At 44.2% G+C, this 26,281-nt stretch overlaps 1 protein-coding gene across 4 annotated transcripts in view; it reads left to right on the forward strand.

Annotated features, from left to right (window-relative positions):
• The first annotated feature begins 6,453 nt into the window (after nt 1-6,453).
• Nucleotides 6,454-26,281, forward strand: part of Stk32b (serine/threonine kinase 32B) — a 331,454-nt gene continuing 311,626 nt past the window's right edge. The window contains exon 1 of one of the 4 annotated variants that reach the window (XM_074042636.1): nt 6,454-6,633. In XM_074042636.1, coding sequence (XP_073898737.1) covers nt 6,582-6,633 — 52 coding nt within the window. In that variant the 5' untranslated portion in view covers nt 6,454-6,581. Of the gene's footprint in view, nt 6,634-6,758; nt 7,622-26,281 lie in introns of those variants that run through there. The other 3 variants (XM_020178357.2, XM_074042642.1, XM_074042635.1) reach the window with 3 other exon arrangements.

Here is a 26,281-nt window from a genome sequence, read left to right on the forward strand (position 1 = left end):
TCATCCAGTCTACCTTAGTTAAGGCATGGGCTAAGCTGCTCCACCAGAGGAATCCCTAAATTCAAAGCTCAGGGTGTTCCCAAGACAGTGGATTACTCTCTCTTAATGATCAGAGGTAGGTGGGGTGTTCAAGTCCAGTGGGGTCTTCTGCCCCAGGGGATTGTCCTGGACCATGACTCCTTCTGTCTGACTGCTCTGTCACTCCCTGGGGTGTTGGTCTCTGAGGCTGGCTGAAGCTGGCACACACTGTTCTGTGGACATCAGAGCCTTAGGCAGGGCAGGAGAGTGCAGTCAGAGTGCAGAAAACTTCTCACATCCTATTGGCTGAAACTAGTCACATGGCTATGCCCCTCTGCAAAGGAAGCTGGGACCTGCATGCAGTAGATAGCCAGAACTGGATGCTCAGCTAGAACTGGCTGTGTGTTGTCTGTAAAAAAAAGATGGAAGGAGCAAATGGATACCAAAGAGCAAGCAGCAGTTCCCGCCCCACAGTTCAGCTCCTCCATGTTTTCAGTTTATAGATTGAGAAGCTGCATCCCAGGGAGAGGAAGTAATTTATCTGAGGTCACACAGTGAGGCAGTGGCAGGAGGACTTTTAAGGCCCCTGCTTTGTAGGTCACACACTTTCCACCTCAATATATGGTCTCCTTCAGCAAGTCGTTGTTTTTCCTCTGCTAGGGCTGTATCTGCCTCCTCCAAGAGGAAGCTCTTGTCTCTCACACGGTGTTCTTGAAATAAGAGCTCTTAGTCGTCTTCTTCAGGGAGATCCAGGCAGCTCTGAAAGAACTGGGAAAGATTTTGACTTTACTCCCTATAAAAACACTTAAATGCACACTCGTGTACACACACACACACACACACACACACACACACACACACACACACCCACCCACCACCACCACCACCACCAAGTTCAAGTGCAGTTTCAGCTTATTCTTGATGACTCCCTTAAGCCGCTGAGACGCTATAAACCGGGCAGGAAGACAGGGAAAAACACTCAGTAGATGTTGCATTTGGCAGCATAGGATCCTTTCCTCTACCCCAGCCTGGTTTGCATTACAGCTGGAGTTCTCCACAAACAATTTGAGGTGACACGGAGCTGCTACGCAAGTTGTTTTAATCCAAGAATGAGAAACTCAGATTTGCTGGGCTACCAAGTTCCAAACTATGAAAATACCTCTAGGGGACAGTCACAATGCCAAGAAACTCAGACACACCACATTTTAGCAGTTTATGGACCCTCACTTTGAGTACATATACGCACAGAGAAAATGTTGCTTTGGAATCTACTGGTTTTTAGTCATTAGGGACAATTGGCTATCTGAGCAGGATGACTCTCAATGACAGAACTGCATGCACAAACTACCCCTTATCTTGATGTGCCATGAAACAGCCTTATCAGCTTTTTTCTTTGTCATGTGCAACACTGCCAAACAGAATGAATTGAAGCAGAGTGCAAGCAGACAGTATTTACTCTAAGCAAACCAGACTCAAGTTTTAAATAAAACAGGCTTAATAAAAAAGATAACAAAATCTGATCTAGCAGACTCTAAAACGGCTTGGCACAGAAGCCACCCTGCCCCAGGGAATCACGCTAGCCTCTACAGCAAGACCATGTTCCCTGAAACTAAATGTTACTGCCGTTGGTATGAGAGCCCCAAGGCCAAGGGCAGTGGATACAGGACCATGTTCTCAGCGGTGGAAGAGCAGCTGCGAGACTTCTCATTGCCAACCTAAGTCAGAAAAATAAATACAGCTCTTACTTCTGCGTCTGCCTTTGGGATTGAAGGAGTCACAGGGAAACATGAATTCAGTCCCTAGTCAGATGCAGGAGAACCCCAAACCAGAGCTTCTGTGACCTCTCCATCCTGAAAGCCCAACAGGCTCTGTGCAGAGAAATCCATGGATGGTATTTTATTTTTCTATTTTTTTCTTGTGCAGAGTTAGAAGACCACCCAAAACTTAAGCAGCTGTGAGCCAGGCACATGAAGGCTGGATCTGGAGCAGGCTTCATGTGCAATACAGCTGAAGTCAAATTCAGACAACTGACAACATTTTTTGGGCCTGGGTTGACTTGGAACCTCGATCCTCCCAATCTCAGCTTCTTTCATAGTTTGGGATGACAGGCGTGCCACCATGCTCAGCTGCTGATTGTGTTGATTGAGATGGTGGTCTTGCAAACTTTTTACTGGGATGGTCTTGAACCATGATCCTCCTGGTCCCAGCTTCCCAAGTAGCTAGGATTTCAGGCATGAGCTACTTGTCCTGGCTTCTAACTGGGGTTGGATGAGCTATACTTCTTGAGTCCTCCTCATGGCCTGTTAACCATGCATTGGTGATTGGCAATGTGCAGGTGCTGTTCTGCACACTTTCCCTGCACGACCATGTTTAATTCTCACCCGAGGGGCAGCAGCTCCTTCATTGGATGCAGTTGACTTGACATCCTTCCTCGTGTGGCTTCCTCTACCACCCCAGCTGCTGGTTCTGTTGCCAAGCCTCTTTCTGTTGGAGCCCCCTGATGTAGGCCTCATGTCTCTAAGATGACCACCTCCACCCTGAGGGCCTCGAACACCATCTTAGGACTGTGCAGTGCAATTTCCCATGTCAACTTCTTCCTGACCCTTAGTCCCATTTGCCCAGGGGCTGCTGCACCACCCAACAGACCCCTGAAATTTGACATGTCCCAAACTCTACTATTGATCTCCTCCTCGATTCTCCTTCCCCACTACACCCAAATATTCATGGTCCCCCCATAGTTATTGCTCCAGTTATTCAAGCCCAAAACTGTCAGTCGTCCCTGACTCCTCTTTCTGTCTCCTTCCCCCACCCACAAGGAAATCCTACCAGCTCTGTCTTTGAATACATCTAGGACCTGATCGCTTCCCACCGCCTCTTGTCCCTGGTGAGCTACATCATCTCCGCCTTGCACTGTCAGTCCTCAAAGCCAGCACTCATGCCCTCCACAGTGCCTTGCCCAGTGTCTCCTCGCAGAGCAGGTGGGCTCCTTTCACGTGTCAGCCACACCATTCTCCACTCAAAACTTCCCGTTATTGTGGGTTATCCAGGCCGGTCCTAGATCCAATGAGACAGAGAAGATGACACAGGAGACAGGATTCACGACACAGGAGTCAGCAAAGTTGGCAGCAGAGAATGGAGTCCAGCAGTTCAAGTTGAGGACTGCCTGGAGCTGGCAGAATCTGGAAGAAGCAGGGAGTAGATCCTTTCTCGGGACGTCCAGTGGGAACCAGCCATGCTGACATCTTGATACCCAGTCTCCAGGACAGTGACAAAATAAGTTTCTATTCTTTCATGCCGCTAAGTTTGTGGTAACTTGTTACACAGCCTAGGAAACAGATAGCCTTAAGGACAGGCCACTGGACTCCCCGAGCCTCCCTTTCTCCATCTGTAAAATGGGACTACAATTGTACATCACTTAGTAACTGTAGCAGTAAACTGTGACACATATTTTACAAAATTGAGGGGGTGGTTAGTGTTCAAAAGAGATTTGTTCAGGACCTGGTGTAATGCTACAAGCCTGTAATCCCAGCTACTCAGGAGGCAGCAGTAGGAAGGTCAAGGTCTGAGGCCTGCCCAGGCAAAAGTTGGCATGAAACCCTCTACGAAAAACAAAATAAAGCAAAAAGGAGTGGGGTGTGTGGCTTAAGCACAAGGTCCCAAGTTCAATCCCTATGATCACCAAGACATTTCTTTTCCACGTGAAAGAATTTAGCATTGTCTTCAGTTATTATCAAAATATGGTAAAATAATATAAAAGTACTCAGAAGGGAAATTTAAAAAATCTGAATTTTACAACTCTAGAAATAGCCACTTGCATTTTGGATGCTGTGATATATGTTTCATTTCTAGATTTGAGTCTTAGGTCTCCACTTTCCAGTCTTTGACCTTGCCTCAGCCTCCTTGTGCCTCAGCCTCCTCAGTCTGAGGATAATATCAACTCTTGTCTTCCAGGGTTGTTGTGAAGGTGAAAAGGGGCACCCTGTAGAAAGCAGCAGAAGTCCCAGGCCTGGCTTATTGTCTGTAAGTAGGGAGGAGAGGGTGAGGAGTTACTGGTCCTGAGCATCCCACCAAACGTTGGCACACAGGTGTCCTTACTGACGCTCCAGCATGGCACCCTTTTCTCTCGGCCTGAGGGTTTGCTCAGGAGTCCTTCTCTTATTGCCATCGGACTCATTTTACCCAAGCCTCATCTCTCCTGGGAAGGCCCCCATTGACTTGGAGTGCCATTCGGTGCCTTCCCTTGACCCTTCCAGCCCTGAGCTCACCCATCCCCATCAAAGCCACCCCACGCTTCTAGACAGCTCAGAACTTCTGAACTTAACTTCCACAAAAGCAGACCCCGACTCACTCACCTCCGTGTTCACCGCTCCTGACCCATGATAACTGTCCAGAAAATGCTGGCTGAATAGCAGAGGAAGAGGAAGGAACAGATGCTCGGGACACACGTCTGGAGACCCTCTGCCTTCCTGGCCCCTCAGGGCTTGGGCAAGTGCTTCTGCTGTCCCCAGACCTCCTGGGGTTCCTTCTACTACAGCAGAACTCAGTCATAGTCTTTGTTGGCATGCGTGAGTGATTATATGATGTACCTATGTCTACACTGATACACCAGCCATTCTGGGCTAATACTTCAGAACAACACCCTCCAACGGAAGGGGCTTATCAGAGCACATATTTCTCTTGCTTGTAAACCTGCAGCTCTGCTTCCAGAAGCGAAGGGGTTAAGGCCTGTAGCTTGGCCTCTCATTCTTGGTAGAGAGACTACCCAGGACAAGTGCTTCTTGTGCGGATGGTAGAAAAACAAGAGAGAGGACATGTGTGGCATTTCTTAGGGCCCTCAAGCACAAGTGGTGCTGTCCTTTCCCCCCTAAGTACCACAGCAACTGCAGGGAGAGAAAGACTGAGTAAATTGTATAATTCACAAACAGTCCATTGTTGAGTACATACAAGTTCTGTTCACCATGCTCCAAGGACCAAAATCAGTTCACTTACTCCTCATAACACCCGTGGAAGGGGAGGGGTATTATCAGCCCATTTTATAAATGAAGGAACCAAGGCCCACCAGGTTAAGCGATCTATCCAAGTTCACCTGTTAGGATGGAAGAAAGACCCCAGGCTGTGCCTGAGTTCATTGCCTCCCCCTCCTCCTGGAGGCTTCTCCTTTCCCTGCATTTGCACTTAGCCTGGCAGACAGTCCACATCACCGAAAATGGCAGAGTGAAAGGCGGTCATATTTATTCATCAGTCATTTACTTTATTCCAGGCAATGTCGCCTACTTTTATAAACAGTATTTCAAAACATCCCTTACAGCAACCCGGGAAATTAAGATCAAACACCTCATTTCACGGGTGAGAACTCCAGAGGAGACTTACACTTAGTAGGTGGACAGCCAGCTCTGGAATTAAGGCCGTCAGGGCCAACACACTAGCTGGAAGCTGCTTTCTGTGGTCCCTGGAAGGGTTGGCTGCATCAACCCCACCACTCAAGAACGCCAGGAGGGGCGATGGGAGGGGGAAGGAGATGGGGCGGGAGACAGAACCATCACCTCACTTTCCGCCAACGCGCACACAGTGGCTCCTGGCGTCCAGCAGATGGCAGGACGTGGCCAGAGAATGCGCGGCCGGGAGGGCGGGGCGCTCAGGGGCGAGCGCTGGTCCTTAGGTGCCCCATCCCTGGCACATCTTCCCCACCCAGGGTCCCCAGCTCTCGCCCAGGGACCCAGATGGGAGCCCCACTCCCAAATCGGTGGCCGAGGTCGCCCAGTTTGGGTGAATCCTGAGGCCCACGCCCGGCTCTGCCCAGGGGGTTAGATTCTGGGCCAACCACCGCTGTCTCCTGGGCCTCAGTTTCCCTATGTACAATGAGGGCGCAGATTACGCTCCGCGGGGTCTAGATTCTACTTTCATTCATTAAACATCTAGGAAAACACAGCAGAGGCGCCTCTGTTGGAGACAGAACGGTCCCAGCCCGCACTGTTCAGCGGGGCCAGGTGGCACAGCGGGGGCCCCTCGCAGCCTGGATGGACGACGAGTCTCGGAAGAGCGCAGGGACCGGCGACCCTCAGCCTGCCTCACTCAGAAACCCCCAGCAATGGGATTTCACTCCAGGGCTGCGGCGAGCGGCGTGGCCCACGCCCCCTCCTCCCGCCGCGCCCCTCTCCGCGCCGTAATCGCCGGGTCCCTCCTCCTCCTCCTCTTTCCCCTCCTCCTCCTCCTCGCCCTCCTCCTCCTCCTTCTCGTCCCCGCCACCACCCGTCCCTCCCCTCCACCCCGCTGCAGCGGGCGACAGCGCGCGCGGTGGCCCCGGCGCCGGGACTCCCCGGCTTCCTACGGGCGGCGGCGCGAGGCGAGGGGGCGTGGGCCCGCGAGCGCAGCCCGGGGGGCGCCCGGGAGGAGGGGGCGGCGGCTCGGTCCCCGCCCCTGCACCGCGCTCGGCTCCGGCAGGCTCCGCGCGGCTACAACCTGGGCTGGGCGCTCGCTCCCACCGCACCCCGCACCCCGCGCCGCGCATCGCGCACCCCGCATCCCCGCGGCCGGGCATGTAGCAGCGGCAGCAGCGGCGGAATATGGGCGGGAACCACTCCCACAAGCCCCCCGTGTTTGACGAGAACGAGGAAGGTAAGAGGGCCGGGGCTCCCGCCACTCCCGCCACTCCCGCCCGCGCAGCCCCCATCGGGCGTCGGCCGGGCATCCCTGCCTTCCGCCATCCTGTGCCGAGCCCTGCTGCGTTTCGCGCGCCGCCAGGAGCGGGGACCCGGGAACAGCCCGATCGCCCAGAACCGCGGGCTGCGGGGACGGCGCCAAGCGCGGGGGTTCCACCGCGGCAACTCTCACATCGCGTGCTCTTTAAGGGACAGGACGGTGCCGGGCGCGGGGCTGGGGCGGTCGATTCCGGGACAAGCGTGGAGCCCCAGGCTTCACTTGGGTGGAGCAGGGGACAGCAGGCTTCGCAGGCGAGCGAGGCTGCTGCTCAGGCTCCGCTGCGGGAAACGAGGTCGCCTTCAGAGCTCGAGGCTGGGGAGGGGACCCGGGCGGGCAGACCGCACCGTGTGTGCGTGTGCGTGTGTGTGCACGCGCGCCCACCGCCCATTTGGTCTCGCGCACGGGCAGGTGACATGCTGCCCTCTCCAAGTCGCCCAGGACAGCTTAAGGAAACTTTCTTGGCTAAACTCGGTGGCTCTGAGGAGGGCATCCTGCCCCTCCCTGGCGGCTGAGTGGTGGAGGCTGTCCAGCTTCACCCACACTCCAGGGCTGGGGGTCTTTGCGGCTCAGGTGGCCTTACAGAACCCTACTTCGAGCGCTGTGTGTCCATCTGTAACTTACTCAACCTCTCTGAAACATTGCCTATGAGAGGAGAGTTACAATGTCCTCCAGCCTTTATAGGGTTGTTCCAAGCTAGCTACTAGCAATCCATGTCTACAGTACCTTGTAAACACCAGCGGTCCAGAGTTGAACCAATAATAATCTTCTGCCTCCAAATGCTGGCTTCCTGCCCTGCTGACTCCTATCTGACCTGTGCCCAGAATGAGAGTGAGGACATACTGGGCCTTCCTCAGTGCTAGGCACCGTTCTGGGTGTCCACTCAGCCCTCACAGCTCCCCAGGAAGTAAGTACAGTTGAAGAAAGGGGCTGAATAGTCACAGACAGTAAGGGGAAGGGCTGGCTCCCAGGCAGGGTAACACCATTGAAGCTGTGATTGCCACCACTGCTTGGGGTACAGGTTTGGTGTGCATGAACCATGATTTCTAGAACTACCAAGGCAGGGGGTGCTACTTAGATGTCTGCCAGGACAGCCTCTCTCAAAAGGCTGGGTGAACACAGATGGACAGTGAAGCCAGTACCTGCCGTGCCAGCCTGGAGGACCTTCCTTAAAGATACTCATGGTCTGGTGGCCTTGAATGACCGCCGACGTTCAGAAGGGCCAGCGCTGGCCTGGGGGTACTGGGTGGTCTCAGCTCTTCCTGGTCTTCAGTCTGGAGCACTGAAGGGTTGGTAGAAGCTAGGTGGGGACAGAAGAAAGTGGGGAGGGTCGTGTGTGTCCCAGTAGGAGCTGAGCTGAGACACTGCAGCATCACCTCTGATTTGTAGGAGTTCGTGGTTCTATCTTGGGTCAAGGTCATGCTTTAGGTAATTTTCTTAGTGTTTTTTTTTCTTTCATTCTCTTTTATTTGCAGAGGAAATTTATCACCATTATATCAACAACTTTCTCTGCACTTTATCCCAGAAATGTGCTTTACAATATTTATTGACAAAATAGTTCTCTCTAGGGTAGTTAGCCTTGTGGTGTTACCGCTGGGGTCCGTCATTTTGAAAGCAGATCAGATCTCAGGTTAACTACCTGTTTTGGTGCCGGTTGAAATATAAGGTCAAGGCTCTCTGGTCCAGTGACACATTAACTTTTTGATTATGCCAGCATATTCCACACAGATTTTCCTGTGTAAGTAAAACAATGTTATTTGCCACTAACAGGTTCACTGATTTCTTTTCTGCATCCATCCCTGTGCTGGACGCCAGGAGCAGAGGCAAGATGGAGGGTCCCTAACCCAGAAAGCAGGAGGAGGGGCAGAGAATTCCCCCTTCGCCACTTCCCTGTTAGGCTTGAATGTAGCAGAAATGGCACCATTGTCCAGAGAAGGACATTTCAGAGGGATGGAAGAGAATGTGCAAAGACAGATGTTAACACTTTTGCAGTGTGGAGGGTGAGAGTGGGGGACCCCAGAGGTGACCCCTGAATGCTCCAGCCTTAGAGTGCCTGTGATGGTGCTTGGTCTTGATCTTACAGGCATTCTGGAATCACTAGAAGGGTTCAGGAAGGGACGTGACACAATCCAGTGAAGACATGTTCTCCCAAATCAGAGTAGTCATGTGGCTAAAGGAGCAAACTCCTGCCTGGGCAGAACAAGTGTGCTTTTTAGACTTTGATGCTAAACCACTGGAAATGTGCTGCTGCCTAATCATGCCAAACTCATCTCTGTTCTCGTGGCAGAAGCTGAACTTCCTGTGTGCAGGTGATCAGAGCTGTTCATGCTGTCAGAATCACGTCATAGATGAATGGGATGCATTTCTTTTTTTGCAGTGATGCATCCAAGGTCAGGAGGGAGATGGCATGTTTACTGAGCCTTCTTGAGTTGCAAGTGTCAGAAAAGCAACTGGAAGTGCCACTTCTTACCATCTTCACAGCTACTACTCTGTTTCAGAAGATGGTCACAGCTGTTGCTTAGGTTGTGGCCCTCTTATGCTCTCCTTACCTCTGCTCTTATCTCTTCAATGTCACCTCAGTGCAGCAGCCAAAGTGACCCTGTTACAATGTGTGTCAGGCCATGTCAGTCCTTTGCTTAATCCTCTCCTCCTTATAGATGCCCATTAGGCTTTACCCTCTGGGACTTTGCCTCCTCCTTTGTGCTCAGCCCACCTGCCTCCCTCCTGTTCCTCAGACAGGCCTGGCACCCTCCACCTTGGCCCTGGCCTCTGCTCCACTAACCTGAGGACTTCTCCCCCAGTGTCCCCTCCCTCACCTCCTTCAAGTTCCAATGCCCTTCCTGGCTTCATTTTCCTTGTAGCAATTATCACCACCTAGCATACTATTTATCTTACTTATTTTTTGTCACCTTTTTGTGTCACTGTAAAATGTGCGAGATAAGCAACTTATTGGGAGGAAGGATTTATTTTTGCTTGTGGCTTCAGGTTTCAGTGTATGGTTGGTTGGCTTTGTTGCTTTTGGGCCTGTACTGAGGCAGCACATCATGGTGAGAGCACATGGCAAGGTGGCACACTTGCCACCTGTGACAGAGGAAGCTGTTCACCTCATGGCAGCTGGGAGGCAAAGAGAGATACTGAGGCTGGGGCCTCAGTATCCTTACACAGGATCCCCAGTGACCTAACTTCCTTCTGTTTCTGAACCCAAGTCCATTACTTGTCACTTGAAAAGGGCCCAATGATTATAGGACAAATTATTGGGATAATAGTAAAGATTTATTTGGAAAACCAGCAAGATGGAGAAGATGGGGACTGTTGTCTAGATGGGTCATCTTAAAACACAGGTTTTAGGATTCTTTTATTTTTGGAAGGAAATGTCTGGGAAAATGTGGTGGCTGGCACTCTCTTGATTTGCATCAGTCTTGAAGGGGGAGGAGAGAGATGAGGGAAGTTTTGCATAAATCAACCTTATGTTGCTGGTTTAAATGATTAAGGAAAGCCATGTGCTCAAGGAGGCCCAGGCTTTTTCTAGCAGAAGATAACCATAGGTGCAGCTACATCCCATGTACTGAAGTTTCCACCACCTCCTGGTGGAACACAGGCTGGTGACAAAGTCTTTAGTACATGGGACTTTGGGGGACATTCAAAGTCCATACTTGAACCCCCTGTGTCTTCATCTACTCAGTTACAAGTGCCTTAAAAGAAGGAACTGTGGGATTGTCTCTTCCTAATGAGTTAGAAGCTCTGTAAAGAGAGGAAATTTAGGAGGTTTATTCAGTATTACAGACACAAGGCATAAAACCATACTTGGAACGTAAGAGATGCCCAGTAAATTTTTGGCAAGTAAATGAATGAGTACATCAGTCTCTTCAGACATGGCTAGAAGTAGGTTTCCAAGTAATATCAGGAATCTGCTTTCATTGGTGGTACCAGGGTTTGAACTCAAGATTTTGCATTTGTGAGGTAGGTGCTCTACCACTTGAACCAGAGCTCCAGTCTTTTCTGCTCTGGTTATTTTGGAGATAGGATCTCACTTTTTTGCCCAGGCCAGCCTGGACCACGACCCTCCTATTTTATACTTCCCACCATCGCTGGACTGACACGTACAAACCACCATGGCCAGCTAGTGGTTGAAATAGGATCTCGTAAACTTTTATTTTGCCTGGGCTGATTTGGAACCACAATCCTCCCAATCTCAGCCTCCTAAGTAGCCTGGGATAAGAAGTGTGCCACCTTGCCCAGCTATTGTTTGGGATCAGGTCTTATGAATATCTTGCCCAGGCTGGCCTGTGTGTCATTCTCCCAATTTCAACCTCTCAAATAGCTAGGATTACATGTGTGAGCCACTGCCACCTGGTAGTCTTGGGCCATTCTTGAGTGAAATACTGCACCCAGGGAGAGAGGAGGCTCTAATTAGCCAGGCTGGGCCACAGGTTCATGCTTGAATTCAAGTGATGGAGTCAGAGCTATACAACATGGTATATATTCCCAAGGAGTGCTGGAATAGCAACAGAAGTGGGATGCTGCTGGGCAGGAGAGTAAAAGAAGAGGAAAAGAAACCCAAAGCACCTACTCCAGACCCTCTTACCATTGTGTTCCTTGGGACACCGTGGCTTATCTCACTCAATTATTAATTCCATGTTGGTGTTAGTCAGTTTTCTCTTACTATGACAAAATACCTGAAGTAATCAACTTATAAAGAAAAAGGTTTATTTTGGATCACTTTTGCAGGTTTCAGTCCATAATCAATTAACCCCCTTGCTTTGGGCCTGTGGTAAGGCAGCCCATTGTGGCAGAAGCATGTGGCAGAGGAAACTGTTTACCCCAGGGCCAGGAAGGAAAAGAGAGTGAGACAGTGTCCCCCTTCAGGGGACACCCACAGTGATTGACGACCTCCCACCAGCCCTCACCTCTTAAAGGTTCCACCACTTCCCATGGCATCATCCAGGGGACCAGCCCTTTAACACATGGGCTTTTGAGGAATACTCAGTGTTCAAACCATGGCACACACCCACCTTCTGCACTAGAGTGAGGTCTTGTAAGAGCAGCAATTGCTTTGTTTTCACCTTTGCATCTGTGATGCATACAGGGCCTGTGAGAGCACATGGCAGATACTTTTTGAATGAATGATGAAAAACATCACTTATTGGGGCCCCCTTTCCTATATTCCTGGGTTCTAAACTACTCAAGAAAAACACCCAGACACTTCAGATTCATTACCTGTGAAGTTTGTAAATCATGCTTTGGATCTGAAAGCAGACTAGCCTTCTGCTCTGTCCCTCATTTTTGGTGTTGAGATGCACTGGGGCAGAGGTTTGAGCCTGTAGAATGAACTCTCCACTGCCAGAAGCATGGTGGCTCCCACCACGGTTCACAGAGAACATGTGCATGCCGGAATGACAACCTGCAATGGTTCATGGATATCAGGACCTTGCATCTCGTGACTTGGATTATCAGTTCTCTTCCCCTTGAAGGATAGCATAGAGCCTTTTCCCATTTCTGGGTAAGAGAAAACTCTCACTTTAAGGGATAGCAAAAGAGGGAAGATGGCTCTTCCACAGGGAGTGAATTGTGTTGGAATGGAGGCAGGATTTAAATTGAGTCTTGAGGGAAGGGTTTAAATGCATTGAGAGAAAAAGGATCAGTTTTTCAGGAGATTTAGACAGCATAAGATAGCACTAAGCCTAAGCATTTTCCTGAGGGAATTAAAAGGATGGATATTTTTAAGCACTACCCAGTTCTCTACAACTGGAGTTTTTGGGCAATCACAGGTAGAGATGAAGAAACCATTCTATAAAAGGAGTTGAGGGTCCTATCACCCTATTTCAGATGTTAATGAGGATGAGCAGTGTTAGATAACAGAGGGGAACCAGCAGACCTAAACTACCTGAGAAACAGGTCATTTGAGCCAGAACCAGCTAGGGAAAACATGGAAGTCAATGCTGCTGCCAATCCTGGAATTGTTCTCCTCTAAGTCCTTGGTTTTTGTGACCTCCCTGGAGTATTCTTGACTCCATCAGTGAAGTCACTGATACAAATAACCCTCCACTCAATGTACGATGTCACACTTTTCATCAATATTCTGCTCCCCCTTACTTCCACACAAACAAAAATAATATCTCCTTCTTCCCTGGAAATTTTGTGGGGCCACCTGACTGTGGCTTTGGCCACAGTGACTAGGGGTGACTTGCATCCTATCTTGGACAAAGTATTCAGGAAATTGTGGATATATCGCTACATATCTCTGTCTTGGGACAGTCACAATGATCCAAATGATGGAACTTATTTCAGCCTGATTCCCAGAGTGAGAACAATAGAGACCAGAGGCCACCCCCTCCCCCAGTCACCCTGTTGTGGTACATGGCATGGGTGAGGCAGATACAACTCAGCCTATCGTGGCACACACCAACCAACACTAGCCCTTCCTCAAGCAGAAAGCATTCACTATTTTCCAGTGCTGTCATTGTGTATATGTTTTATCATGCTAGGAATTTCCTTCTATCCCAATTTGTTAAGAGATTTTATTATCAGTAGGGGAGGGGAGTATGTTCAATTTTGCAAATGCTCTTCTCTATTTGTTGAGAAGATGTGAAATCTCTTCTTTTTCTGGTCAAATAGAAAATGATATTAACTGATTTTTTGAATGTTGAATCAACTTTTCATTATCAGGAGAGACCCCACTTGCCATGATATAATATGTCCTTGGATTTTATTTACTAATATTTTGTTTATAACTTTTTCATAGAAAGATTAACATCTTAGCCATTATGCTAATATATTTGAAACATAAAATAACTACTCAGTAAAAAGTACAACTTACCAAAAGTAACACAAGGAGAATTTAAATGCCAGAAAAGTTCTATATCTATTGAATTTGTAGGAAAACTTTCTTGTGAAGAAAAGTCTAGGCCAGATTCATTGGTGAATTCTCCAGATATAAGAAATAAAAATAACCCTTCACAAATGCTTCCAGAGAACAGGAAGAGTACATTTTTTAATGGCTTTATTAGATTATTGTATCACTGTTGTCAGTTTTTTTGGAGAGGTTATATTGGCCTCACCAGAATTGGTAAATAGACATTTTTTGCTATTTTCTAGAAGAATTTGCAAAGGACTGTTATTATTTGAAAGTTTCAAATGCATTGGTGCAATGCTACTCAAAGTACTTGCTCCTTATCTTTCCCTTGTATGTCAGATCTGTAGTGATGTCTCCATTTTCAATTTTGATTATTGCAATTTGCACTTTTTTCTCAATTATTTTTCTTCATTGATCTTGTTCAGTTATCAGCTTTCATAAGTTTTAAAATAAGCTTTTGGCTTCAATTTTTATTTGAGAACGGACTTACTGATTTCTGTTGTAGTTTCAACTATTTCTTCTGTATACTTTTTGTTGACTTTCTGTTCTTTTTCTAGGTTTTTGAGGTAGTCTTAGATCATGAGTTAATGTTTGTTCATATATCCCATTCTTTATTCTTAGTTTCCACTGAAATTATTTTCCTTTGACCAAAGTATTTTCCTTAGCATTTCTTTTAGGGTATGACTGTTGGTAATAAGTTTTCTCAATTTCTAGGTGTCTTAAATGTAGACTTTTTCAGACTTTGTGAGTACTTGTTTGTCTGGCTGTCAAATTCAAATTCTACATTGATAGTTTATTCCTTCAGCCATTTGAAATTGACTCTATTGTCTTTTGTCCTCCATTGTTTCAGAGTGAAAGACAGCTGTCAGTGCCATTCTTATTCCTTTTAAGCTAGTATGTTTTCCTTTGTCAGGCTGTTTATGAAGTTTTAGATTTCACTGTCAGAAACATAACCTGATGTGCACAGATCTAGGTGTTCTGGCTGCTTTCTTCCTGTGGTGTGTGATTCTTGAATCTGTGACTTAGTGACTGTGTTAGTTTTGGAAGATTTTAACTTTGCCTTCTAAAATTGTTTCCAGCATTGTCTTTTTCTCCTAACATTATCAAACACAAACTGCAAGGCAAGAGACCTTGTCACTCTGCCCCATATGCCCATATCCTGTGGATGCAGAATGGAGAGGCAGTGTGAGCTTAGCTGATCTGAGAATTGCATAGGGTGCTGGTACTTGAGCAGAGCTCTGAGTTTCTCAACATTAAAAGTGGTGCTGTTACTGGAGCCATCTTGACAAGGCCACCCCAAGCCTGCTGCTTTGAGAAACACAAGTCCCTATATTTTTCTTTTCCTTGGAGCTCAGAAAATATATTTCCACAAATTATTTTATTCTCTCTCTCCTTCCCTCTTTCTTTTAAAATTATAACCTTAACTTTCTGCCTTTCTCCTGCTTTCTCCCTTTTCATCTTTTGAATATTCTAAATTTTGCTTTCTATTTCCCAACTGTATCCTTACCACCATTTAAAACTTTTTGGTTTGTATTATTTCTGCCTCCATCATTTCCATAAAAGTTTTGAATATGGTAGTTAGCACTTGGTTTTTACTTTATTTATGTATCTGGTTCATTGTTTTTGTTGCTGTTACTACTTTTTGTTTTCTCTTTTCTGTGTGGTGCTAGGTATCAAATATGACACTTTGAGCACTCCTTATCAATTCTATGAGCCTGAGTACATCCTAAATCCAGCAAAAAGTCAGTGCACTTTGCTTTATAAACAATCAATCCCCACTTGAACTTTGAGTAATATTTTAACTCAAAGAATAGGAGAAGTAAAACCCTCCATCCAGTGACAGGACCCAAGTAGACAAGGCCAAGGAGTCTGGAAGAGCCACTTCTGGATATCTACTCTCACAGCAATAGCAGAACGAAACAATGAAATGACTGCAGATACCACAGCTATGACAGGCTTCAACATAGGTCACTCTCACAGCCTTTCAGACAACACATTGTTGACCAGACTATGGGAGTAACCACAGAAGACATTATCCAATAGACACTGCTGTGCACAGCCCTTTGCCTAATCCTCTAGAAGTTTCCACTCTTGTGAAATCTAGAGAGAAAGCAGAACCCTCAGGCTCTGTCATAGTATGTACTGTGTTAGATTACACTAGTCACCCCAAAGTAACAGGGAAACTATATTACAAAATTCAATTGGGAATGTATTCAACACTTCACAACAATCTGATACCCCAGAACACATTGTCAAGCAAATGCTGTGTCTCAAAAAGGAGATAACTGTCCTAAAATATGCACAAATATTAGTGTAGAAATACAATAAAAACAAAAAACAAGGCAACATAAACACTCCAAAATTTCTTAATTATCTAGTGACTGACTCCAAAGATACTGAAATGGATGAAATGACAGATAAGGAATTCAAAAGAATGACTTAATAGATTAATGCATTGTAAGAAAATAAAGAAAAACAACAATGTGTTAAAGGAGACAATACAAGATGTTAATGAAAAATTTAATAAAGAGAAATTTTTGAGAAAGAGAAAAAAAAAAGTCTTGTAAGAGATGGGAACATGGCTGAAGTGGTAGAGTGTCTGTCTGGCAAGCATGTGGCCCTAAGTTCAAAACCCCAGCCCAACAAAAATATAAATCTTGGAAATAAGAAACTCAATAAGGGTTGGTGTGTGGCACAAATGATAGAGCATATGCTGGGCTCTGGATTCAAACCACGGTACTGTGTGTGTGTGAGAGAGAGGAAAAGTGAGAAGGAGACAGAGAGGAGGAGGGGAAGGGGAGAGGAAGTGGAAAGAAGAGAGAGAGAGAGAGAGAGAGAGAGAGAGAGAGAGAGAGAGAGAGAGAGAAGAGAGAATCAAAGGGAAAAGAAGAAAGCTCAATATGTCAAATAAAAAACTCAGTAAAAAGCCTCATCAGCAGATGAGACCAAGCAGAGGAGAGAATTTCAGGGCTTGAAGACAAGGTTGATGAAATAGAACATTCATACAGTAATAAAGAAAAAATCAAAAATTATCAACAGAACATTCAAAATGTCTGGGATGTGATTAAAAGACCAAACTTTCAGGACGAGAAAACTTATTTGGTAGAATAATAATAGAGCACTAACTAAGTCTTGGGAGAGATATGGACATCCAGGTTCAGGAGACATTTGGAACCCCAAACAGACATGACCACCCCATATTTAGTTATTATAACAAGAGTATAGAAGAACAAAAGGATAGAGACAGCTGTGAGAGAAAAGTGCAACTCACTTATAAATGCAAACACATTAGAATTACAGATATCTCAACAGAAACTCTAAAGATCAGGAGAGCATAAAATTACTTATTTTCAAGACCTGAAAGAAAACAACTACCAATCTACGTTACTATATTCAGTAAAGCTATTCTTTAGAAACAAAGGAGAAATAAAGACTCCCAAGAAAAGCAAAAACTAGGAATTCATGAACACTAAACCAGAATTACAGAAGAATCCTACACACTGAGGAAGAAGAGAAACAAAAATCATGAGAGCACAAGAAGAAATAAATAACTACTAGAATAGCAGGTAAACAAATGATAAGTGATTAGAATTAGTTCATAATCTTTCAATTATAATTCAATGTAAATGATCTTAATTCTTAAATTAAAAGACATAGACTGGATTAAAAAACAAGAGCTATGTTTGTTGCCTGCAAGAAACACAACTTACTGGCAAAAACATACAGATGGAAAATGAAAGGGAGGAAAATTATAAGTAAACAAAATCTGAAAGCAAGCAGGAGTAGCTATACCAACAAAGCAGTTTTCAAGTCAAAATTAATCAGAACAGACAAAGAAGGTCTTCATAGATCTTCTTCATAGATTGAAGAAATTGTAGTAATTGTATATATGTACATATATATGTGTGTATATACATATTGATATACATATATATGTATAAAACATTGGTGCACTTAGTTTCAAATACTATTGGACATAAAGGGACAGATAAACCTCAATACAATAATAGTGGTTGGCTTCAATACCTTACTCTCACAAATAGATAGGTCATCCAGACAAAAAAATCAACAAAGAAACTTCAGGACTAAACTACAGTATAGATCAAAGGGGTTTGACAGACATCTTCAGAATATTCCACCCAATATCTGAAGAATACATATTCTTTTTAGCAGCCCGTGGAACTTTTCCTAAGAAAGATCATATTTTATGTCACAGAGCAAGTCCTAATAAAACTATTGGAATAAATTTTTGCATCTTATCCGATCATAATGGCACAGACTGGAAATCAATAGCGAGAGAAACTACAGAAGCTATACAAACACATAGAGATTGAACAACACACTTTTGAATGATCAGTGGATTATTAAAGAAATTTGGGGGAAATTTAAAAAATTTTAGAATCAAATGAAAATAGAAACACAACATATCAGAATATGTGGAATACAGCAAAAGCAATTCTAAGAGAGAAGCTTACAGCTATGATTTCTTACATTAAAAATCAGAAAGATCTCAAATAAATAACTGAATGAAACAACTCAACGTCTTAGAAAAGCACAAACAAATCAAACCCCAAACCAGTAGACTGAAATAATAAAGATCAGAACTGAAATTAATGAAATAATCTTAAAGACCAATAAAAAGGGTTAATGAAACAAAGAGTTATTTGAAAAATTAAAATATGGATAAACCCTTAGCCAGACCAACCAAAAGAAAGAAGATGCAAGTCAATAAACTTAGGATAAAAAGTAGGACATTACACCAGGCATTTCTGCAATCCAGAGGATCAACCAGGGATGGTCTTGAAAGCCAATAATCCAATTAGTTAGAAGTATAGATGAAATGGATAATTTTCTAGGCACACATGACCTACCAAATTTGAACCAAAAGGATATGAAACATCTAAATGGCTCTATAATGAGAAAAACTCAGGACTGGAAGGATTCACTGCTGAATTCTACCAGATCTTAAAAGAAGAACACCAATGCTCCTCAAACTGTTCCATAAAATAAATAGAAAGGGAAAAATGCCTCCAAACTCAGTCTATGAAGTCAGTATTGCCCCCAAACCAAAACAAGATTAGGACACAATAAAAAAGAAAACTATAGACCAATATCCTTGATCAAGATAGATGCAAAAATCTTCAATAAAATACTTGCAAACTGAATTCAACAACACATTTAAAGAATCATATGCCATGATCGAGTTTGTTTCATTCCAGAGATTCAAGGATGATTCAACATGTACAAGCCAATAAATGAAATACAGCACATAAACAAAATTGAGGACAAAAATCGATTACCATTTCAATGGATGCAGCAAAAGCATTTGGTAAAATTCAACATCTAAACATGATAAAAGCCCTGAAGGAACAAGGCATAAAAAAACCCAACCTCAACATAATACAGGCTATATCTGACAAACCTTTAGAAAACATCATACGAATGGTGAAAAAATGAAAGTGTTTGCTCTAAAGTCAGGAATGAGACAAGAATGTCCACTTTCACTAATTTTATTCAATATAGTACTTAAATTTTTAGCCAGGGAAATAAGACAAAAAAAAATGAAAGAAACCTGAATAGGAAAGGCAGAAATCAGATTGTCCCTATTTGCAGATCCCACATCTTATACTTAGAAGACTCCAAAAACTCCTCTCAAAAACTTTTAGACCTGAAAAACAATTTTAATGAAAGAGCAGGATATAAGTCAACATACAAAAATTTGTATCATTTTAATACATTAACAATAGATCTGTTGAGGAAGAAATCAAGTAAACAATTCTGTTCACAATAGCCTCAAAAAGAATAAAATACCCAGGAATAAATCTAACTAAGGAAGTGAAAGACAATGCTAATGAAACTCTGTAACACTTAAGAAAGAAATCAAAGAAGACAGTAGAAGATGGAAAGACATCCCATATTCATGGGTTAGCAGAAGAAATTTTGCTAACATGGCTACATTACTGAAAGCTATCTATAGATTCAGTGTAAGCCCCATCAACAGACCAATGACATTCTTCACAGAATGAGAAAAAAAATCTTAAAATTAATATCAGGCACAAAAGACCCCAAGGAGCTAAATGAATCCTGAGCAAAAAGAGCAATCAATGGTAGAGGTATCACAATATCTAATTTAAAATTATTCTACAGAGCCATGTGATAAAAACATGATTTTGGCATAAAACAGACACATAAACCAAAATGGAATAGAATAGAGGACTCAGAAATAAACCCAAGCATATCTAGCCATCTGATTCCCCACAAAGGTGCCAAAAACATACATTGGTAAAAAGACAGCCTCTTCAACAAATGGTGCTGGGAAAACTGGATAGCTACACATAAAAGATTGAAACTAGACTTCAGTACATGACCCTGTATGAAAACCAACTCAAAAGGTACCTTAATATAAGACCTAGAACTCTGAAACTACTACAGGAAAACATGGAGGAAACCCATCAAGAAAAGCATAGGCAATGACTTCCCAAATAGCACTCAAATAGCTCAGGAAAGTAGGAGCAAGAGTTGACAGATGAGATTCCATCAAACTAAAAAGATTCTGCACAGCAAGGGAAACAACCAGTATACCAAAGAGCAGCCTACAGAATGGGACGGAATCTCTTCCAGCTCTTCATCTGACCGATGAAGATCTCAAGTTCGTCACTGTCACTGTGGGTGTGCTAACAACACCAGCCTTGTGGACTTGATGCATGAAACTTCACAGGAGCAGCTAAGAATTTTGTGCACAAGATTCTTCATGTTCTCAGTCATGTTCCTGAATATGCAACAAATAGAAAATATGCAGAATAGATGGCACGTGAGAAGTTGGGGATGGGTAAAATGGAGCCAGAGGTTTAAAATTTAGAACCACTGCAGGATGGCCAAACAGGGAAGGCAGAAAATAAACTAAATCTGGCAAGAAAAATGGTGCAATGGAAGCCATGGGAGCCATCAGTGGAAAAGCCTCCTACTAACCAGTACAAACGGCCAATGTAACCATCATTAAGTGTCATTGAGGGACTGATCAAAACTGATATAATTAAATGTGCTGTAATATTTTTAAAAAGAACTCAAAAACTTGAACACTAAAAGAACAAGTAATTCAATCAACAATGGATAAATGAACTAAACAGCACTTTCTAAAAGAGGTATGAATGGCCAATAAATATGTGAAAGAATGGTCTACATTCTTAGTCATCAGGGAAATGCAAAGCAAGACTTCAGATAGTCCAGCTCATTCAGTCAGAATGGCTGCCATCAAGAAAACAAGCAGGAACTGTGCTAGCAGGATGAAGGGGAAAGGAACATTTATACACTGTTGGTAGGAATATATATTAGTGCAGCTGCTATCAAAATCAGTCATCAAAAACCAAAAAACAGACCTAGCTATGCTATACCACTCTTGGGCATAAATCTGAAACAGTCTAAGTCAATATAAAGAGAGACACCTGCACACCCATGTTTATTGCAGTGCTATTCACAACAGCCAAGCTATGGAATTAGCCTAGGTACCTGTCAAGAGTTGAATGGATAAAGAAAATGTGGCATATGTACATGATGGAGTATTATCCAGCCATAAAGAAGAACAAAAATTTATCATCTGTAGGAAAATGGATGGAACTTGAGATCATGATATTAAGCAAAATAAGCCAGACTCAGAAAGACACATGTCACATGTTTTCTCTCATATGTAGAATCTAGAGGAAAAAAGGTATGACAGTAGAAGGGGACTTTCAGGGGTGACTAGGGGACCAGGGGATGAGGGACAATATGATCAAGGTATGTTACATATATGTATGAAAGCATCATAATGAATATTATATAATCAATACACACTTGGTAAAAATATTTGGAAAGAAATAAAGGAGATACCCAGGGAAAGGACAACAAAGTTGCATTTAAAATACTGTTGTATAGTAAATATTCTGTGTAAGTACTTATTACACAGTGTTGTCTGGTCTTGGGAGCTGCAGTGTAAGAGAGGTCTGCTTAGCTCCCTTTGATTCCTCAGAACATTGGTGCTTGCTACATTGTGTCAGGTGATAAAATGGTAGCGCTTGGTCTCACTTCTCTCTGGACAACTGAAGAGTCTTTCCTGCATGCCCATCTCTCTCAAGGCTTAATATTTGCATATTGCCTGGAGAATTTTTTTTGCCACAGCTATTTACTACCTATATTTGTTATTTAATGCTTTTATCTGTCTAGACTGATATTACTTTAATACAGCTTTTTGCAATGGAATTTTTTGCTTCTGCTTCAAATTAGAAATGGATTGAAACTTTTATCTACAGCAAGCAAGAAACCATCTGATTCTCGACACAGGTGCCACACACATACATTGTAGAAAAGATAGCTGAAACCATTAACAAATGGTGCTGAAAACTGGGTATCCATGTAGAGAAGACAGAAACTAGATTCTTAGCTCTCACCCTGTACAAAAGTCAATTCAAAATGGATCAAAGACTTTAATGGAAGTACTGAAACTTTGAAATGACTACAGGAAAACAGAGAGAGAGAGAGCACTTCATGACATAGGCATAGACAAGGGCTTCTGAATAGAACTGCAATTGCTCAGGAAATAGAGCAAGAATTGACAAGTGGGATTGTATCACACAAAAAGCTTCTGCACAGAAAAGCTTTGCTGGAGTGAAGAGACAGCCCAGAGAATGAGATGAAATCCTTGCCAACTATTCATCTGGCTAGGGACTAGAGTAGGAATATGTAAGTCAATAAAAAATTAAGCACCAAAGGACAAATAACCTGATCAATAAGTGGACAAATGAATTGGACAGACAGTTCTCAAAAGAAATCAATAAATACTTGAAAAAAGTTCAACTTCCTTAGCCATGAAGGAAATGCAAACCAAAAGCACAGTGAGTCTCACTGTGGCAGATGGCAGAATGGCTGTCATCAAGGAAACAACCAACAACAAATACAGATGAGGACGAGGAGAAGGCATCTCACATGCTGCTGGTGGGAGCGTAAGTTAGTGCAGCCACTGTGGAAATTAGTATGGAGTCTCCCCAAGACTCTAAAAATAGAACTCCCATATGATTCAGCAGTACCACTCCTGTGTATGTACCCAAAGGAATCACAGGCAGCCCACAAAAGAGACACCTGCACACCCACGTTTGTTGCAGCACTGTTTACAACAGCTGAGCTGTGGAATCACCTAGGTGCCCATCTGCTGATGAACAGATACAGAAAATGTGCCACTGATACACATGGAGTATTACTTAGCTATAAAGAAGAATGATATTACGTCACTTGCAGGAAAATGAATAGAACAGGAGATTTTCATGCTAAGCAACATAAACCAGACTCGAAAGACAAACATTATATGCTTTCTCTCATATGTGGAATCTAGATTTAAAAAAACAAATACACATGAAAGCAGGAGAGGGAGGACAAGAGGTGTGAGAGGGTGAGAGGGTGAGAGCCTATGGGGAGGTGAACATGATCCAAGTATAGAGTGTGCCAGTGTAAGCATGTCATAATGAACCACATTGTTTTGTATAATTAATAAAAATAAAAATGTTACAGAAGATAAATGTGGGTGCAAAACAATGATATTCAGTCTAATATAATTTGTTTCTAATTCACATCACCTTACATAGTGTGTGTGTCGGGGGCGGGTAGGAACACCTGAGATAGTCTTGACAGAGTTAAAAAATACAGAGTATTATTACCAACCATAGTGATCAATGAGATGTTAATGATATGTTTGGAGACCCTTGGCTTATGGATAGCTGGTGGGGATATTTGAATGGCTTTGTGAGTGAATGGACCATCCATAGTGCTGGGTTGTGCATGGACCATGCAGGCTGAAGCTGGGGTGAGGTCTGCAGGGTCTGTCCCTTAGGCATCTGTGTATGGGTTCAGAGTACTAGCAGGTCCCTGAAGGGGACATCGTGCTTTCTTCCCAGCAGCAGCACAAGGATCTTCTGATCAGCATTCTTTTCCTCCAAAACCACACACCACCTTCCAGTTCAACTTAGAGATGTGATGTGCTGTGGGCCTTGGACTTGTGTGTACCTGGGATGTGGTAGAATTGCTTGCCTAGGCCCACCATGGGATCTTCCAGTGGGTATGTCCCTTACACAACATGGTGGTTAAGAACACAGCTCCCAGAGCCACACGGCCTGGGATCCAGTGATGGTACTGCCATCCACTAGCTGGGCGTTCTTTAGTAGGTTTCTCAACTTCTCTGAACCTCAGTCTCCTCATCTGTTCAATAGAGGAGAAGGAGTATTTACTTCATAAATTATTGGGAGTTGTAAATGAGGCTCTATGTGTAAAATGCTGACATAGCCTGGGCTTACTAAGTGCTGTATAAGTATTATTAAAATTAAATTTTGTGATTTAAATCCTGTAATTAAAAACACAGGATTTGGTCTGGCTTCAAATCTTGCTTTTTCTACACACTGGCTATGCCATTTTGGGCTGTTTACCTCCCAGAGCCTCAGTTCCTTCCTCTGGAACCCGGGATGCCCTGTGACAATGGTGGTTGGGAGGAAAGAGTGAGTAATGTATACTGAGTGCTTCATGGCCCAACCTAGAGGCAAAACACACAGAAAAGCCAGGCGATGGGCAGCGGTTTATTCATGGTGAAGAAGGTGGCTGTAGGTTCCTCTCAACCAGCTTGCACTGGCTGTCAGGTGGTGCGTTCTCACTTCCATTCTCCTAGGAAACAGGATTGGAGACTCTGTCCTCAAGCTGGGGCCTCACTGTGCCTGGCAGCAAGGTAGAGGCCTCTTTGCAGAAGCCACACTCTGGCTAGTCCTGTGGGGCCACCAATGGGAACGGCCACCCTCCTGCCAATGGGCTACTGACGCCACCCCCCCTCCAACTTTCCAGCAGATCTGAAGCTTGTTCTTGCTGAATTTCTTTGCAGCCTGTAGGTGAGACCCAGGGCTGGAGGGCAAGCTTTAGGAGGGTCAGACACTGAGCCCCTGTCCCTTAAAACATCTGTCATCTTAAAGAAAGGTTTTGATCTAATGTAGGTTGACTTGTGTCTCTCAAAGGAAGATATATTGAAGCCGTAGGCATCCCCATTCCTTTAGGCTATGGCCTCGTTTAGAGACAAGGTGTTAATCAAGTTAAAATGAGCCCATTAGGGTGGCTGCTCTGTGTATGAATAGAAGTTTAGACAAAGGCAGACCCTAGGAAGAAAGGATGCAGTAGGGTTCCCTGGCCATCCAGGTTATCACATCCCATGGCCTGTGTCCTGTGTCCGAAGCAGGTTGGGACAGAATGCAGCCCCACAGGGTGGACGCTGTTGTTGGTTACTCAGTTGTGAATGACACCACCATACCTTGGGTCTTGCCAAGTCTCCACACATCAGGGTCTACAGGATCTGGGCCCCTCAGGGACCCATGCGTGCACCACCATGCTTCCCAAGCAGAATTGCAAAGACACAAGAGCAGCCTTGGTGGACCCAAGCACTGGGCCCTTTGTGCCCTGTGTGCTGGCACTGGTTGCCAGCCATGAAGCTGGCTTTTGACAATTATGATATGAGTAGACATGATGACTTCATCTGGGGATTGATCACCAAGATGTCATTTTAGAACAGTCACGCATGCTACAGACCAAAGGATGGGTTGGTAGAGGGAACAATTTGGTGGCCAGAAAACATCATAAAAATCTAACAGCTATGTCGAAGGTGGAGATTGGGAGGGTTGGGTCAGAGGCCAGCTAGGCAAAAGCATGAGACCCTATCTAAAAAAATCACTAAAGCAGGGGCTGGGTGAGTGGCTGAAAGGTTAAAGGCTCTAGTATGACCTCAAAAAAAAAAATCCAAGAAAAAGGGAGGAGGGTCATTAACGCCTACACTGTTGGCTGTGTCTGAGTGAATATGTGTAGTTCTCTTGACACGTTGACACGATGAACACACTAACCAAATGCACCTGCAGCTGCGTCCCAGCCCCTCGATCCTGAGGAAATGCCAGCAAAGCTCTCACTTGTAGGCAACCGAACTTATTAAGCGCCACAAAATTCTGCCACAGCAGAATTCTCTGCTGATCATTTTAGCGGTATAAGATATTTATAAATTCCATTAAAAATGTAATTATTTTAAAGCACACTTTTCAAACAAAATCGAAGTCACGGCATGTCATGTTTAATAAGTTCCAGCTCCGTTTCTTCACTCTTCTCTCCAGAGTGCAATTACTCCATCACTCTTTCAAGGGAATCAAAGGAGCTTCGTAGAACACACCTTTCGCGCGTTAACCAGAATAATGCTCGCTTCAAATTTGCATTTGAAAGTGATTTGCACTGGCATTTTATTTCTTCCAGAAAATAACACGTTTCTGATCTTTCTGAGGTATCATGGTCTTAAACTCTGGGTTTACATCTTGCAGGAGTTCTATTTTACCAGTTCCTTTCACTTCTGTCACGTGAAGGGTAAGGAAAGAAACAAAAGTATAATTCATGATTCTTTTTCTTTCTTGTTCAGTAAAATGACCCAAGATCAGGCTGTGGTATGCAATTGGTAGTTTGGTTGGTTTCTTGGCTTACACCTTCCTGAGGGAGACTGCATTCTGGAGGCATTTATTAATTACATTTCTTTGTAATTAATGAGACTAGATTCTGATATAAATTTATGGCTCATGTCTATAGGACAGAGATTCTTAAATATCATATTGTCTTGAGATGAGTTGAAAGCAGTATAGATTTTAAAAGCCACAAGTGTATGATGTGCTGACACTCTTCCACTTTCAT

This window comes from Castor canadensis, chromosome 9, assembly GCF_047511655.1.
Source record: "Castor canadensis chromosome 9, mCasCan1.hap1v2, whole genome shotgun sequence".
NCBI lineage: Eukaryota > Metazoa > Chordata > Mammalia > Rodentia > Castoridae > Castor > Castor canadensis.